Here is a 16,201-nt window from a genome sequence, read left to right as displayed (position 1 = left end):
GCCTCGTGAGACCCACGGCGGAGAAACTACCGAGCCCATGTGGATTTCTGACCCGCAGAACCGTGAGCTAGCAAATCCGTCTTGTTTTGAGAGGCTAAATGTGTGATAATTTGTTATGGCAGAAGAAAAAATATTTTTCTTAAGCAAATTTTTTAATGTTTTTTTTCCTTAAATTTTTAATGTAATTATTAATTTTAAAATTGACATCCAAGTTAGCTAGCATATAGTGCAATAATGGTTTCAGGAGTAGAGGTCAGTGATTCATCCCCTATGTATGACACCCAGTGCTCATCCCAACAAGTGTCCTCCCTAATGCCCCTTCCCCATTTAGCCCACCCCCCCCACCTACAACCCCTCCAGCAGCCCTCAGTCTGTCCTCTGCATTTAAGAGTCGCTTATGTTTTGGGGAGCCCGGGTGGCTCAGTTGGTTAAGCGTCCGACTCCGGCTCAGGTCATGATCTCACGGGTCGTGAGTTCGAGCCCCACATCAGGCTCTGTGCTGACCCCTTGTTCAGAGCCTGGAGCCTGCTTCGGATTCTGTGTCTCCTCCTCTCTCTACCCCTCCCATGCTCATGCTCTGTCTCTCTCTGTCTCTCAATAATAAATAAACACTAAAAAAAAAAAAGAAAAGAAAAGAAAACAAAAAAAACCAACTTAAAAAAAAAGAGTCGCTTATGTTTTGTCCCCCTCCCTGTTTTTATATTATTTTTGCTTCCCTTCCCTTATGTTCATCTGTTTTGTATCTTAAATTCCTCTTATGAGTGAAGTCATATGATATTTGTCTTTCTCTGACTGACTAATTTCACTTAGCATAATACCCTCCAGTTCCATCCACGTAGTTGCAAAAAAAAAATTTTTTTTTTAATAAAAATTAAAAAGGGGCGCCTGGGTGGCTTAGTCTGGTAAGCATCTGACTTCTGCTCAGGTCATGATCTCATCGGTCGTGAGTTCAAGCCCCACATGGGGCTCTCTGCTGTCAACATGGAGCCCGCTTTGGAACCTCTGTCCCCCTCTCTCTGCCCCTCCCCTGCTCGTGTGCACCACCCACCGTGCACTCTCCCAAAAATAAACATAAAAAAACCTCACAAACTTAATCCATACAAACACACACACAGTCCCACACCACGAGGAGCGTTTTTTTCCTCATTTTTTATTTGCACAATGTTTACAAAAAGTAGAAAAATAAACATTTTATCAGGTCCGAGTTTGAGAATTCACGCACATGAATTCATAAATCATGATTTGGTGGCAATGAATTAAGAAAAGTGGTGGATGCATAAGTAATACCTAAGGTGTTGGGACAGGGTGCAGGTGGCTGTCAGGGGTCACACACACAGGTCTCCGCTGGCGACACATTTCAGGTCCCGGGTGAGGAGGCGGAAGAGGTTGAATAGGACAGAGGCCTCCAGGCAGCCGAGGGACTCCGGTGGGGAGGAAGCGATGGGTCAGTGACTGCCTGTCATCTGGACTTCCGGTCGTGCTCAGACACCGGTCACTCACCTTCTTCGGGGCCTCGTGGAGACACTGCACCCTGTGATGGAGGCGGCCTTGGGGCCGGGGGCCTGCTTCAGACTGAGCCGAGACCTGGGGGCAGAGGAGGGTGGCGTGTGAGGCAGGGCAGGGGACAGAGAGGGACATTAGAGTGGGTGGTCAGAGCGCAGACACGGCCTGGAGCTCGGAGTGCATGTGGCGCAGCGTGTGAAGGGGCTGGTCCAGGATGTCCCCCTGGGACCCGTCGGCCACGGTCCCCAGGACCTTCAGCGTCAGGGCCAGCTCAGCCTCCAAGGCCACGGGGCGCTCCCACACCTGGGGACGGGAGACAGAGGCAGGTGAGAGAGGACAGGTTGGGAGGGCGAGGAGAGAGGGATGGTGAGAAGGAGAAGGGGAGGGGGCCGGGTGAGGGTGGGGGTGGGGGTGGGCCTGACTGTCCCCTTACCTGCAGCTGCCACAGGTCCCAGGTCCTGGGGAAGAGGCGGGGGCGGGGCGTCAGGTCCGGGCCTGCAGGGCGAGTGACTCTTCCTGGAGAGCAGAGGCAGAGGTCGGCCTGTCAGCCTGAGGCACGGCGAGGAGACCACCCCAGTAGGACTGGATGGTGCTAACAACAGGAGGTTAAGTTGCAAAAGGAGTGGCAGAGTCCCTCAGAGTCTGCCCACTGCACGGCTGATGGGGGGTTAGCCCAGGGAGGGAAGGGTGCAGGTCCCCCGCTGGGGGAGCGCGGAAAGGTAACCCACAGAGGGAGGGGAGGAGGTTAGCCCGCAGCTCTTGTGGGGACAGAGACTTGAACTGGGCCAAGTGGCAGCCCCCCCCCCCCGCATCCAGGAGGGCCCCGAGGGGCTGGGGGCCGGGCACTGCTCCCGTCCCGGTCTGGACCATAGCAATGAGCGCCAGCGTGCATCCCACAGCCGGATCTGTGATACGGAAGGACAGAAAGGCGAGGGCGAGGGCAGCATCAGGGGCCGAGGGCGAGGGCTCTGGGGAGGGGAGGGTCGTGGATGGTGCTGTGGGGTTCGCTCGGCTTCATTCCTGGACTCTGGTCTTCCTCAGCAGACGGGGGACTCCAAACGTCAAAGAGGCTGTCCCCCGGGGTCCTCAGTCTTGTCGGGCGTCCTCTCCCGGGTCCCAGCTGACTGTTCTGTCTGCGTCCCCGAAGAACGTGCAGCTCTGAGACGTGTCGTTCCTGCCCGAGCCCCATGGTGCAGCTTTTAACCTGGACAGATGGGCAATTCCGGCTGATGTAGGAAAAGTGAAAACTTTCGCTGCCAGGGGAGGCCCCCAGGCCGGGGAAGCCCAGAGCCAGCCGAGCATCTGGAGCGAAAGAGAAACCGGATTCAGTGTTCGCCTACGCAAAGGTGAGTTCCGAAGGTGAATCCTCAGGGCTGGGGCAGCGCCGGCCCCACCGGGAGGGGTCACGGTGCCCTGAAGGGACTAGCTTCAGGACTGGGGTGGGAGGGGACAGAGGGACTTGCCTTTCTACGGGACTCCCTAATATAGGGAGGGGAGGGGTAAGGCACCCTTGGTGGGTGGTGCCACAGGGAACTTGAGACTTCCAAGAGGGAGGCGGTTCAGGGGCTGGGAGAAATCCCAGGGAGAAGGCTGGCTGGACGCAGGCAGAGAGAGTCGAAAAGCTAAACATCCAAGAACAGAGAGGACACCAACCCTTCCCCACCTGTCCTCACCTGCCATTCATTGACAGAGCCCACATGCACACCTTCCATCGTCCAGGCACAGAAAGACCCAGGGATCTGACGCTCTGCTGAGGAATGGGGGGTGGGGTGTGCCCAAGGACTTCAAAGGAACCAGCTGGTCACCAGTGGTGACAAACGCCTTCATTGATTCACCGGGTGCTTATTCGGTCCCCATTTTGTCAGGCACTGCTCAAGGTGCCAGGAATTGAGCACCGAAAACAAACACAAAACCCTTCACAGGGCTTGTTACTAGAGAGGAGTAAGAGACAGTGTCCGGGGTTGGGGGTGGGGGTGGGGAGCGTGGCGTATGTATTACGTCAGGTAACAGAAAATGTGTGTGGGGGGGGAAATAATGCCGAGATGAGAGCAGAGTGCGGGATTAATGAGGCGGCCTGAGAAAGTGACATGTGAGCAAAAGCCTAAAGGAAGGGAGGGAGGGAGCTATGTGAACATCTGAGGGTCGAGCCTTCTGGGGAAAGGCAGCAGCCAGTGCAAACGGAAAACAGAGACACCCCCCCCTTTTGTCGAGCACTTCTGCGTCTCACCGGGTCACGGAAGCTTTGCCACAAGGCGGTATTGAATGCCCGTGAGAACACCAACTGCATACTGTGCTTCGCCTGCCTTGTAAATAGGTAGTAACCTGCGGGGACTCAGAGAGGTTAAGAGACCTGCCCAAGGTCACACAGCACATAAGTGGTGAGGGCAGGGATTTAATGAACTTGGTCTGACACCTGGACAGTAACCACTGCAGTCTCTGGCCTTTGTGTAGCTGGAACTTCTGGACCCAGAAGGGATGAATTTTTTGGAGAGAAGGTGTTGGGTCCTTTCTTACACGTGATCTCCATCTGCAGTCCTTTCCCTCATTGATAATTCCAGAGAAAGGGTAAACAGAAGTCCTCAGTTGGGAAAATCTTTGAGCTCTGATACAGAAAAATGTTTCAAAGCCAAAAGCAGGGATGTACCCCAGTCACCTACCAGGGCATTGTCAATTTCTGTCAATTGCAAGGGCCTTAATTCAGGGGAGAAGACATTGGATCAACAGCGAATTCTGAAAGTGGATAGAGTATCTCAAAATTCCTAAACTTCAGGCTTGTTTTTCTTAGAAAGGAAGTTCAGTGGGGGTGATTAAGAGCATAGGTTCTGAAACTAAAGGGTCTGGGGTTCAGACCTGGCTCTGACTTTCACTAGCTGTGTGACCTTGAGAATGAGGATCACAGTTAGCAACAAAGATCGCCAGCCCACAAATCTGGACAAGTTTAAAAGGCACAATTGTGTACTTCTCTGTGTGTGGTTGTTTAATGGAGACCATTTATTAAGACCACACTATGACCTCACCTGGAAGCTTTATAAACACTATTTCAAAATACATTACTCATTTGCAAGGACAGTATCATAATGTCATTGCATAGATGAGAAAACCGAGGCTCAGAGAGAAGCAATTTGCCCAGAGTTACTCCATAATTAAATGGCAGGGTCAGAACTGAAATTCAAGTCACCTGATCTCCCTGGTTCAGCATTTTTTTTTTTTACTGGACAGTGCACCCCAAAATGGTCACAAGGAAACAACCAATGCAAATGCAATAATATTTAATAATTGGCCATAAATTAACACCCGCAGACAGAATTGCAGATACACACAGGAATTTTGCAAATACAAAACATGCGTAAGTAACAGAGATGAAAAAACTACAATAATTTAAGGCCTTTAGGCCTTTCCACTACCAAATCCCTCAGGGAACGTATGCCGCCTCCCCATTGGGGAGATTCAAGAATCACAGATTCAGACAATCCCAAAGTGGGCGTTGAAGGTTCAAATCAGGGCCTGGGACCTGCCCTGGGAGAGGGCCGCTGGGATTCTGGGAACCACAGAAGTAGAAACTGGTACGTGGCGCGTGGGAGTCAAGGCAGACTCCAGACTCAAGTCTCTTCCTGCCACACCAGGCGCCTGGACGATCATGCCTCCCACGGAAGTATCGCTGCATCCCGGGGAACTCGTTCTGGCCTTGGGAAAAGCACCCTCACCTCTGGCACCCAGTGCCGGTGGGTCGAGGTCCCGCCGACCGAGGCTGAGGATCTCCCGAGCTGGCTGAGAGACCCGCCTGCTGCAAAGGGCCCCCCGGAGGGCGGGGCCCGAAGCCTCCCGCCCGCAGAGCTTCGGGTCCCAGGCCCGGCCGAGCCCAGGCCGGATCACAGACAAGGCCCCGAGTCTGCCACCAGCCTCAGGTCCCACGTGAGCAGGCGCAGGAGGTTGAAGATGACGCTGGCTTCGTGGCACCCAGGCGAGTCCTGGAACCCGGGAAGGAGGCGGAGGCGGGCTGAGCCAGGAGTCCGAGCTCCCATCCCTTCTCAGCCTCGCACGGCTCCCCCCATGCAGACTCCCCGCCTCCCCGCCGCTGCACTCACAGCTCTGCGTGTTTGGGGACGCGTCCTCGGTGGCCTGAGGGACTTCCTCCAGGAGCCTGGCCGGACCAGCTCGAGCTGCAAGGGGAACAGGAGGGACGTGAAGACGGCGAAGAACCCAGGGTCCCTGGGACTCTGCCCGTGAGTGACTCTCCCACCGCAGACCAAAGCCCGGATAGGGGGACACCGAGACGACGCGAATCGTGTCTGGGCCGGCTTTTCGGTTCGGGGGACAGATTGGCCTCGCGGGGAGGCCCGGGGGCGCAGAGCGAGCCGGAGGGGCCGGGGGGCGCGGGCGGTACTCACGCAGGCCCCCACGTCCCGCCGTGCGGCCGCCAGCAGCTCCAGGATCGGGCCGGTGCCGGGGAACCGCTCCGGGCTCCGCAAGCGGCTCAGCACCGCCTGGGCGTCCTCGAGGCCCCGGGCCACCAGGCGAAGCCGCGCGCACGACTGTGGGGAGCAGGCGGGAGTTAGAGAGGCCGCGCCCACCGCCCGCGCCGCGCCCCGACGGCTCGCCCGCCTCACCCAGGGACGCGGAGGGTCCCTCCTTGGGCGAAAGGAGCAGTTGCGCGGCCTCCAGCTCAGGGTCTCCTCCTCCTGTGGGACAAGGGTCGGGGTGAGGCCGAGCCTCCTCGCCGCGCTCCCCAAGCGCTGGGAAGGCGGGGATTCCTACACGTGGGACGCTCCCGGCCGGGGACGGTTGTGCGGATGGTGCACTGAACCCCGTAGCTCTCGGAAGGCCTGGACCGTGGGCCGAAGGCACCCCGCGGTCGCCTTGCGAAGCCCGGCGCCCCGACGTGGAACCGAGTCGGCCTGGAGGGGGCGCCCTTTGGGGCCTGGCACAGAGGCAGAGCGTGTGCTGACCGCACGGGCGCCCCGCAAGATGCCGCGGTCTGAATTCTGCCCTGAGATCCTGCTGGGCGCTGGGACGCAGGGGGCCCTCGGGGACGGGTGGAGAGGTCTGGGCGTCACTCACGTAGCGGTCCCTCAGCGCCTTGACCGCCGCCACCGCCCTGGGCTCCAGCGAGCGGTAGTGTGACAGCAGGCAGCGCCGGGGTGTCGTCACGCCAGGGTCCGCCGCCTCGCCCGCCGTCACCAAGACCCACAGCCCCACGGCCACCGCGGCTGCGCCTCTCGGCCCCATCTCTGCTCCTGCGCAAGGCGAGGCGCCAAGAGTCCAAGCCCCTGCCTCTGCTTGGCGTCGCGCCGGGACCGATGCTCAGGGCGCGGGCCCGAGACACGCCGCGAGCCCGCAGCCCCCTGGTGCCGTCGGCCCGTCTCCGCTCGCCGCTCACCTGCACGCTGTCCTCGGTGCCCCCTCGTGCTGCTGCAGCGCCCGCCTTCCGCTGTCCCCAGGCTGGAGCCCACCTTCGACAGCGGCGCCTGCAGGGTCCATGCGGCTTTTATGTGCGGGGCTGGGAGACGGTGAGCAACCGGACTTCCCCGTCCCGAGCCGGCTAAGCTTTCCGAACGTCAGCGCTGGGGCGCCTGCCCGGGGCTGAGGACTTTACCCGCCTGCGGGCCGGTGCCAGCCGTGGCTTGGCCCCAACCCTCTGTCCTGAGCCAACCGCTTGGGTCTGTTTTCTGGACAGCTGTTTGTCTTGCGCTCCCGCGCGGGCCTTTCTTCTGCACTCTAGGAAGGAACCGAAAACATAGCTTTTCCTTCCCTTCTGACCGACACGAGTGGCAGGTGTCCCCACACCAGTGCCTGCCCTCAGGGAGCTCCTTGGGCAGGTTTGTAGTGCCCTGTGGTCAGCGGCTTCCTGGCTTCGCAGTCTTGTCTTCCTCTGTTTCTTTCTTTTTTTCCAAGAAAAAATTTATTTATTTATTTTGAGAGAGGAGAAAGAGAGAGCAGGGGAGGGGAGGGGCGGGTAGGGAGAGAAGGAGAGAGAGAGAGAGAGAGAGAGAGAGAGAGAGAGAGAGAATCCCAAGCAGGCTCTGAGCTGTCAGCGCAGAGCCCCACGTGGGGCTGCAGTAGACAAAGCTGAGATCATGACCTGAGCCGAAATCAAGAGTCCGCACTTGACTGTTGAGCCACCCAGGCGCCCCTTGTCTTTCTCTGTTTATCTTTCTTGTCTCGCCCTGAATATTCCCCCTGGGTTCTCTTGGGTTTTCCTCATCGGGGTCTTTGACAAACTCTCTCTGGCTTCCTTGGCCTGTTCTTAAATGATATGTATTCCTTTGCCAATTATAAGTGTGCGTTTGCTGTTGAAAAGTGGAATCACGGGGCACCTGGGTGGCTCAGTCCCTCGACTCAGGTCATGATTTCACAGTTGGTGAGTTCAAGCCCCGCGGCGGGCCCTGTGCTGACAGTTCAGAGCCTGGAGCCTGCTTCGGATTCTGGGTCTCCCTCTCTGTCTCTCTGCCTCTCCCTGGCTCGTGCTCTGTCTCTTTCAAAAATAAAATAAACGTTAAAAAATTTTTAAAGGACTTAAAAAAAAAGAAAAGTGAAATTACATTTTTCTCAGTCATTGTTCATAATAATTGGAGCTAATTTATACTAAACACTCTCCCTGTGCTGGGCCCCACTTGAAGCTCTTTTCTTGTATTTAATGCTTTATTCTCCCCAGCAGCGTTGCCACAAAGGTCCTTTTATTAGCTGACATTTTATCAGGGAGGAAGCTGAGGGACAGAGAAACCGAGTCCTGCCCGAGCTCGCATAGCTTGGAGATGTGACTTTGGGACTGCCGGTGTTATTATCGGTGATGCTCTACAATCTATATAGACTGGTCTGTGTGCAGAATAGCTTAGGTATGTTTTGGCCAAGTTCAACCAAGCTTCCTTCATGAGACCACCTCTAATTTATTATAATTATGTTCATTAATAAATATTGATAATTACAGGCAAGTTGTGACTCTTTCAGATGTAGGTCTTCCTCAGCATCAATGAGAAAATTGTTTTGTTTTTTCAGTGTTTATTTTCTTATTCAAAGGTGTAAAGGTTTTAAGAAACATCTACATGGTTGATATGTAAGAACTCTGGGTGGTTAGGCGTCTGACTCTTGATTTCAGCAAAGGTCATGATCTCAAGTTCATGGAATCAAACCTCCCCCCACCCATTAGCTAGGAGCTTGCTGCTTGGGATTCTTGGGATTCTCTCTCTCTCTCTCTCTCTCTGGCTCTCCCCACCCACACATGCATGTGCACGCGCACAAGCACGCGCACATACACACACACACTTTCTCTTAAAATAAATACTAAAAAAAAAAAACAAGAAAGATAAGAACTCAGAAAAATCATGAGAGAAATTCTATGGAAATGTTAGAAAGGATCCCCCAAAGTGTCCATGCAGCCTGTTTTCCAAGCTTCCATTACCTCTCCCCCACCCATCCCCACATCCCCCATTTCAGTTGGAGATTTGGATAGTTCCAGAAGGAGACTTTTCCCCCTCCCCCATCCCTGGGATGGGATATGTGACCTGGCTGCAGCCCTCTACCACAGTTGTGCCTCTGGCTCTAGTGACTGGGTTTGTCGTGGATACATGACCTAAGCTAGTCCAATCAAAGTCAGACATCTTGGGAGAGAGGTCTTCGACCTCTACTGAAGAAGTCCGAGTATAAAGCCGGGGAGCTCTTAGCACCCATCTTGGAATGTGTAAGAGGGAACAGCTTCCCCACCTGTGGAAGGAAACCCGAAACATAAAACAAACAGAACTGGGAGGTTCATGATGTCCTACAGGATCACACCTTACCCGAAGCCTTCCCTGAACTCCCGCATTCTGGTTTTATAAGTCCGTAAACTGTCCGCTGTCCAAGGTGGCTTGAGCTGGGGTTTTGGTTGTTTGCCACCTTATTAGTTAAGGTTATTCGTCCTTGACCAATATCCACTGTGGGGCTGAACAGCAACCACATGTCTCCAAGGACCAAAGAAGTACAAGTAAGATTGGTAACAGCGGGAGGAGTGGAGGGCTGGGACGGACTCAGGGAAGCAGACTCAGATTCTGGACAATCAGGAATCCAGCTATGAGCCCCACCAGGCACGCTATTGAGCTGGAGTTACGTGCGGTAGAAAATAACATTTAATACTCTTGTACATTTGTCCCCTCAACATTTCTGTGTTGAAATCCTAATCAGCGAAGATGATGGTATTGGTTGGTGGCACCTTTGGGAGGTGAGTCATGAATGGAGTTAGTCCTCTTGTGAGAGAGACCCTACAGAGCTCCCCAGCTCCCTTCTAGCACGTGAGAACTTTGCCTCCCAGAAGAGGGCCCTCACCTGACCAGGCACCTGCTCTTGGACTTCCCAGCCTCCAGCACTGTGAAAAAAATTCTGGGGGCACCTGGTTGGCTCAGTCAGAAGAGCATGCAACTCTTGATCTTGGGGGGGTGTGAGTTTGAGTCCCACGTTGGGTGTAGAGATTACTTCAATAAAGAAAATCTGAAGAAAAAAAAGAAAGAAAACTTAAAAAAAAATCTGTTGTTTATAAACCACCCAGTATGTTTTGTGACAGCAGCCAACCGGACTAAGACAAATACCAATCTAACAGCTTTCTTGTGACCCACTCACTGTGTGTGACCCATACTCTGCTAAAAAAAAAAAAAAAAAAACACAAAACAAAACAAAAAAAAAAAAACAAAAAAAACAAAACAAAACAAAACAAAAAAAACTGCTTCAAGGGGGGCCTGGGTGGCTCAATCGGTTAAGTGTCAGACTTCAGCTCAGGTCATGATCTCACCGTTTGTGAGTTCGAGCCCCACGTCGGGCTCTGTGCTGAGAGCTCAGAGCCTGGAGCCTGCTTCCGATTCTGTGTCTCCCTCTCTCTGCCCCTCCCCCGCTCATGCTTTGTCTCACTCTGTTTCTCAAAAATAAATAAACATTAAAAAATATTTTTAAAAAACGCTTCAGGCATTTTAGGAACCAAAACCAAAAAAGCTGTTTGTGAGTCCAACTCAAACATGATTGGGAAATCGGGTCAGTCCGTAAAAATGGTAGAACCACTCTGAAAAACAGGCTGGCGGTTTCCCATAAAACATGCAACTGATAGGTCCAGCCAGCAACTGCTCTCCTGGACCGTCACTCCGGGGAAATGAAAACGTATGTCCACCCAATAAGCTGCATGCAAATGTCCATAGCGACATTAGGAAGAGCCCCAAACTAGAAACAGCCAAGGGGTCCCTCAAAGAGTAAAACAACTTCTGCTACATAGATACCAGGAAGCAGGGAGGAATAATTGATACACGCAGAAAAACCTGGATGAATCTCCGGGAATTACACTCCGTGAAAAGAGCCATTCCAAACGGTTACACACTGCATGATCTTACTTATAGAATATTTCTGAAATGACAATATTTTAGAACTGGAGGCTAGATTAGTGGTTGCCAGGGGTTAGGGACAAGGTAGGTTGTGGACAGGGACAGGCGGGTGTGGTTATAAAAAATAAAAGCGACTTGGGGATCCTTGTGACTGAGTTGTTTTGTCTTGACTAGTGGTGGATACATGAAGCTACACATGTGATAAAACTGTGTGGAACTAAATGCACACACACACACACACACACACACTGTATATGCGTAAAACTGAGGCTGAGAGAGAGGGAGAGCACAGGAGGGTCAGAGAGAGAGGGAGAGAGAGGATCCAAGCAGGCTCTGTGCTGTCAGCATGGACCCCGACACAGGGCTCTATCCCACGACCCCAATCATGACCCGAGCCGAAATCAAGAGTTGGACACTCAACCAACTGAGCCACCCAGGTGGCCCCAGGATCTCTCAATAAGATGCGTGGATTGCATCAATGTCATTTGCCTGGTTGTCATATTGTACTATAATTTTGTAAGATGTTTTCACTTGGCGGGGGAGGGGAAAGAGCGCATAGGCTCTCTCTTGTATTATTTCTTACAATAGTATGCCAAGCTACAATGATCTCAATAACAATTTCAATGAAAAAATACGCAGGATAAAAATGAAAATTATCTGAAGCAGGTGACCTGCTCACATGTGCAATCTGGGCAAAAGTGGGCAGGTTAAGGGAACCAGCACCAAGGGGTGGTGTTGCACCCAGAGGCTAGCAACATGGAGAGCTCGTCTATCCATTGAGGGGCGAGGCTGGGACAGAGGAACAGTAACACAGCCACTGTCAGACATCAGTCCTGCACAGAGGGAACCAGGAGAATGGAAAATAGATACCCCAACCTTGTTCACCTCCCCCCTTCAGTCTCCTGCTGAACCCAACCTCTCCTGGGCTGAACCCAACCATGAGCCAGAGCTCACCGATGCCGTGTCTCAGGGCTCAGTACAGGCTGAAAATAGATCTGGTCAGTGGCACAGTAGCAGAAGGTTGGAGGGCCAGCCCAGTGTTTTACTCAGCCATATCAGCAAGTCTAGAGGTCAGATCAACAAGCTCTAACTCTTAGAAAGCTCTCAAATTTTTTTTCATCCTACCAGGAGTTAAATAATGGATGAGCTAGCATTTCCCCCATATCTAATGAATTGATTTTAGTTTTTTTTTTTTTAATTTTATCTTTAAGCAATCTCTACACCCAGCCTGGGGCTAGAACTCACGACACCAGGATCAAGAGTTTCATGCTCCACTGACTGAGCCAGCCAGGTGCTCCGAGTTGGTTTTAATTTTTAATTACTCAGGTAGATTTCCTTCTCCTTGTAAGGAATTAAAATATTACTGGTAAGGTTAAATATTCCAAGGATTATCTCCTCAGTTCCCATGCCTTCCCCAGAGATACCCCACTATCTATTAATCTATTTGGGACACAAGTGCTTGAATACATTTTTACACATTTTGAGGTACGTGAAATAGCTCTCAAGGCAATATGTAATATTTGTGTGTGATTGTGTTGATCCTTTTTATTTTCACATAATTTCAGATTTGCATGCAGTTGTAAGAAATAATACAAAGATCCTGTGGGCCCTTTACCCCGTTTCCTCCTGATGGTAACATCTTGCAAAAGTATAATACAGTATCACATCGATACAGTTAAGACACAGAAAATTCCATCACCACAAAGGTCCTTCCTGTTGGCTTTTCAACAGTCACATTCAAACCCCTCCATCCACTCCTGAAGCCCTTGTAAACACTAGTCTGCTCTCCACTTCTTTTTCTTTCTTTCTTTCTTTCTTTCTTTCTTTCCTTCTTTCCTTCTTTCCTTCTTTCTTTCTTCTTTCTTTCTTTTCTTTCTTTCTTTCTTTCTTTTTCTTTTTTTCTTTCTTTTCTTTCTTTCTTTCTTTCTTTCTTTCTTTCTTTCTTTCTTTCTTTTTCTCTTTCTTTCTTTCTTTCTTTCTTCCAGAGAGAGAACAAGCAGGGAGAGGAGCAGAGAATCTCAAAAATCCCCAAAGCAGGCTCCACACTCAGCACGAAGCCCAGTGCCAGGCTCGATCCCACCACCCTGGGATCGTGACCTGAGCTGAAATCAAGAGTCAGATGCTCAACTGACTCTGCCACCCAGACGCCCCTATCTGCTCCCCGTTTCAACATTGCTGTCATTTTAAGAATGTTATGTAAATTGAGTCATGTCGTATATAATTCGGGGGGATGGGCTTTTTGCACTCGGCATAATTCTCTGGAGCTTTCCACAGATAGTTGCATATCAAGAGTTTGTTCCTTTTTATTCCTGAATGTTATTCCACGGTACGCATGTACTATAGTTTGTTTAACTGTTTAACTGTTCAAGGACATCTGGATTGTTTCCAGTTTGGGGCTGTTACAAATAAAACTGCTATAAACGTTCACATGCAAGATGTTGTAGGAACATAAGTCTTCATTTCTCTGGGATAAATGCCCAGGAATACAATTGCTAGGTCATGTGGTGGGTGCATGTCTGGTTTTTTAAGAAACTGCCAACCCTTTCTTCCAGAGTGGCTGTACCATTTCTCCATTCCCGCCAACAACGGGTGATCAATCTCTCCTCCATCCTCACCAGCATTTGATGTTGTCGTTATTTTCTGGCTTAGCCATTCTGATAGCTGTGTAATGAGTGCTCATTGTGGTTTTCATTCGTATCTCTCTAATGGCTAATAGTGTGTCTTTTCATGTGCTGAGTTCCCATCTGTGTATCCTCTTTGGTGAAATGTCTCTTCATGTCTTTTGCCCATGTAGACTGTTTACGTTTTGTTAAGCTTTATTTAAGTAATCTCTACACCCAACATGGGGCGCGAACACACGACCCGGAAATCAAGAGGTGCGTGCTCCACTGACTGAGCCAGCCAGGTGCCCCTGGACTGTTTAATTTCTTACTGCTGAGTTTTGAGAGTTCTTTGTATATCCTAGATACCAGTCCTTGATCAAATACGTGGTTTGCAAATATTTTCTTCCAGTCTTTAGCTCGTCTTTCCATGCTCTTAGCATGGTCTTTCCCAGAGGAAAAGTTTTCGATCACCTGCAGTTGATGAATTTTCCTCTTACAGACTGAGCCTGTGTCAAGTCTAAAAACTCTTTGCCTACCTCTGGATCCCAAAGATGTTCTTTGTAAAATTTTTTTTTCACTAAAAGTCTTATAGCTTCATAGTTCACATTTGAGTCCATGATTCATTTTCAGTTAATTTTTTTATTTTAGGTCTGAAGTTTAGAGCAAGGTTCACATTTTGGCTTATGGATGTCCAACTGCTCCAGCACTGTTGGTGGGAAAGGCTACTTTTCTCCACTGAACCGCTTTTGCACCCACAAGTACTTCTGAACACAGTAGTGTATTGTTCAGCAGTGTACTTTTTTTCACTCTATAATATATGGTGAAGATTCTTCCACGTCAACACATATAGATCTACTTTATTCTATTTAACTGCTGCAGGCCTCGCTTACCCTGGAGTTCATGGACCCCTCCCCCCCCATCACCACAGTAAGACTCAAGGGAGAGTGAGCTTGCATGAGAAAAAGATGCATTTTCATCTTCACTAACCTCTGAGAGTTAGTATTTCTTTCCATTAGGAACGTAAGCAACAGGGAGGAGCGGGGAGAAAAAAAGGAATGTAAGCAACAAAATACAATCGGATTAGCAGAACCTGTGACTTTGTTGCTAAAAGAAACCGCAGATATTTTCATGGCACATTACAGACAGGGCACATATCTTAACATATCACATCCTCTCATTACTACCTCCCAAGTATAGTAGTCGTGAAACCTATTGCAATATCTTATTACTTAATGCATTAATAAAGAGGCATGTGTATTATTGCAAACTTGTTCTTATGTTTTGGTAACTGTGTTTCAATATAATCAGTGTTCTTCATAGTCCTGTGTACTTATTTACTTATTTATTTTAGTCCTGTGTATTTAATGTTATGCATTAAAAACACATTTCTGAACCAAGGCGTGATTATAGCAAGGTTGCAGGACACAAGATTAATATATGAAAGTCTCTGGTTTTCTTGTATAAAAGCAATGAACAATTTGAATTTGAAATTTAAAACACCATTTATGTTAACACCCCCCCCAAAATGAAATACTTAGCTACGAATCTTTTTGAATAAAGCATGCAGCCCTTTCATATTATTTTTTAAATAATTTGTTAGGTTTATTTATTTTTTGAGAAAGAGACAAAGAGCTAGAGTACTTGAAGGAGGGGCAGAGAGAGAGAGAGAGAGAGAGAGAGAGAATCCCAAGCAGGCTCCACGCTGTCAGCATAGAGCCTGACATGGGGCTCAATCTCACAAACCGTGAGATCATGACCTGAGCCATGATCAACAGTCAGACACTTAACTGACTGAGTCACCCAGGCACACCTTAGCTACAAATCTTAGTGAAATATGAACAAAATCTAGGTAAGGAAAACCACAGAACTCTAATGAAAGAAATCGGAGGAGATCTACAGAGATACTCCATGTACATGGATAAGAAGACTCGATATTGCCAAGATGTCAGCTCTTCCCAAATTAATCTCTAGCTTCAACACAATCCAAACAAAAATCACAGCAAGTCATTTGTGGATATTGACAAACTGAAAATCCATACAGAGATTCAGAAGACCCAGAACAGCTAACGCAACGTTAAAGGAAAAGAACAGAGTGGGAAGACTGACACTCCCTGACCTCAAGGCTCCCTATAGAGCTGCAGTAATGAAGACAGTGTGGTGTTGGTGAAGGGCTGGGCAAATCAGTGGAACAGAGTGGAGAGCCCAGGAATGGACCCACACAAATACAGGCAATGATCTTTGAGAAATACTCAAAGGCAAATCAATGGAGACAAGAGAGTCTTTTCAACACAGGGTATTGAAACAAGTGGACGTCGCGTGCAAAAAAAAAAAACAAAAAAAACACGGATCTACACACAGACCTTATGTGTTTCACAAAGTTAACTCAATACGTGTCATAGAGCTAAATAATAAAGTGTAAAACTATGAAACTCCCAGGACACCGCACAGGAGAAAATCTAGGGGACCTTGGATTTGGTGATGACTTTCTAGGTACTCGGCAAGCACAACCCATGAGAGAAAAAAATTGATGAGTTCATCTTTAGCCAACTTGAAAACTTCAGCTGGGAAGAGAATGAAAAAATTGCTCCCTCCCTTCTCCACCAGCCTTGAGAACCACGGCTTTAACAAAACCTGGAAATAACATCAGTGCCCACCAAGAGGGGATCGGTTATTAAATGATCCCCTTAGACTGGAAGCCTGAATAGTGGTCTGTGTGGGATGTTTTCCATTGCCACTCCAGCCTCACTCTTCCCACCTTTCCAA

At 49.9% G+C, this 16,201-nt stretch overlaps 2 protein-coding genes across 2 annotated transcripts; both read right to left on the bottom strand.

Annotated features, from left to right (window-relative positions):
• Window positions 1-1,325: 1,325 nt before the first annotated feature.
• On the bottom strand, window positions 1,326-3,215 carry LOC124511745 (interferon lambda-3-like). Its single transcript, XM_047079112.1, has 8 exons — window positions 3,177-3,215; window positions 3,012-3,069; window positions 2,629-2,805; window positions 2,232-2,471; window positions 1,937-1,998; window positions 1,666-1,806; window positions 1,501-1,584; window positions 1,326-1,421 (listed from the first exon to the last, which is right to left on the bottom strand). The coding sequence occupies exons 1-8, from the start codon at window positions 3,213-3,215 to the stop codon at window positions 1,326-1,328; spliced, it is 897 nt and encodes a 298-aa protein (XP_046935068.1).
• A 2,157-nt stretch (window positions 3,216-5,372) lies between these two features.
• Window positions 5,373-6,729, bottom strand: LOC124511744 (interferon lambda-4-like). Its single transcript, XM_047079111.1, has 5 exons — window positions 6,562-6,729; window positions 6,111-6,182; window positions 5,892-6,035; window positions 5,589-5,663; window positions 5,373-5,471 (listed from the first exon to the last, which is right to left on the bottom strand). The coding sequence occupies exons 1-5, from the start codon at window positions 6,727-6,729 to the stop codon at window positions 5,373-5,375; spliced, it is 558 nt and encodes a 185-aa protein (XP_046935067.1).
• Between the last annotated feature and the right edge of the window lie 9,472 nt (window positions 6,730-16,201).

This window comes from Lynx rufus, unplaced genomic scaffold (assembly GCF_022079265.1).
Source record: "Lynx rufus isolate CCGP_SWC_20201006 ecotype Redwood Valley unplaced genomic scaffold, mLynRuf1.p SCAF_16, whole genome shotgun sequence".
In the NCBI taxonomy this organism is placed as follows: Eukaryota; Metazoa; Chordata; class Mammalia; order Carnivora; family Felidae; genus Lynx; species Lynx rufus.
The sequence above is the reverse complement of the archived record's forward strand: the minus strand, read 5'-3'. Positions and strand labels throughout refer to the sequence as shown.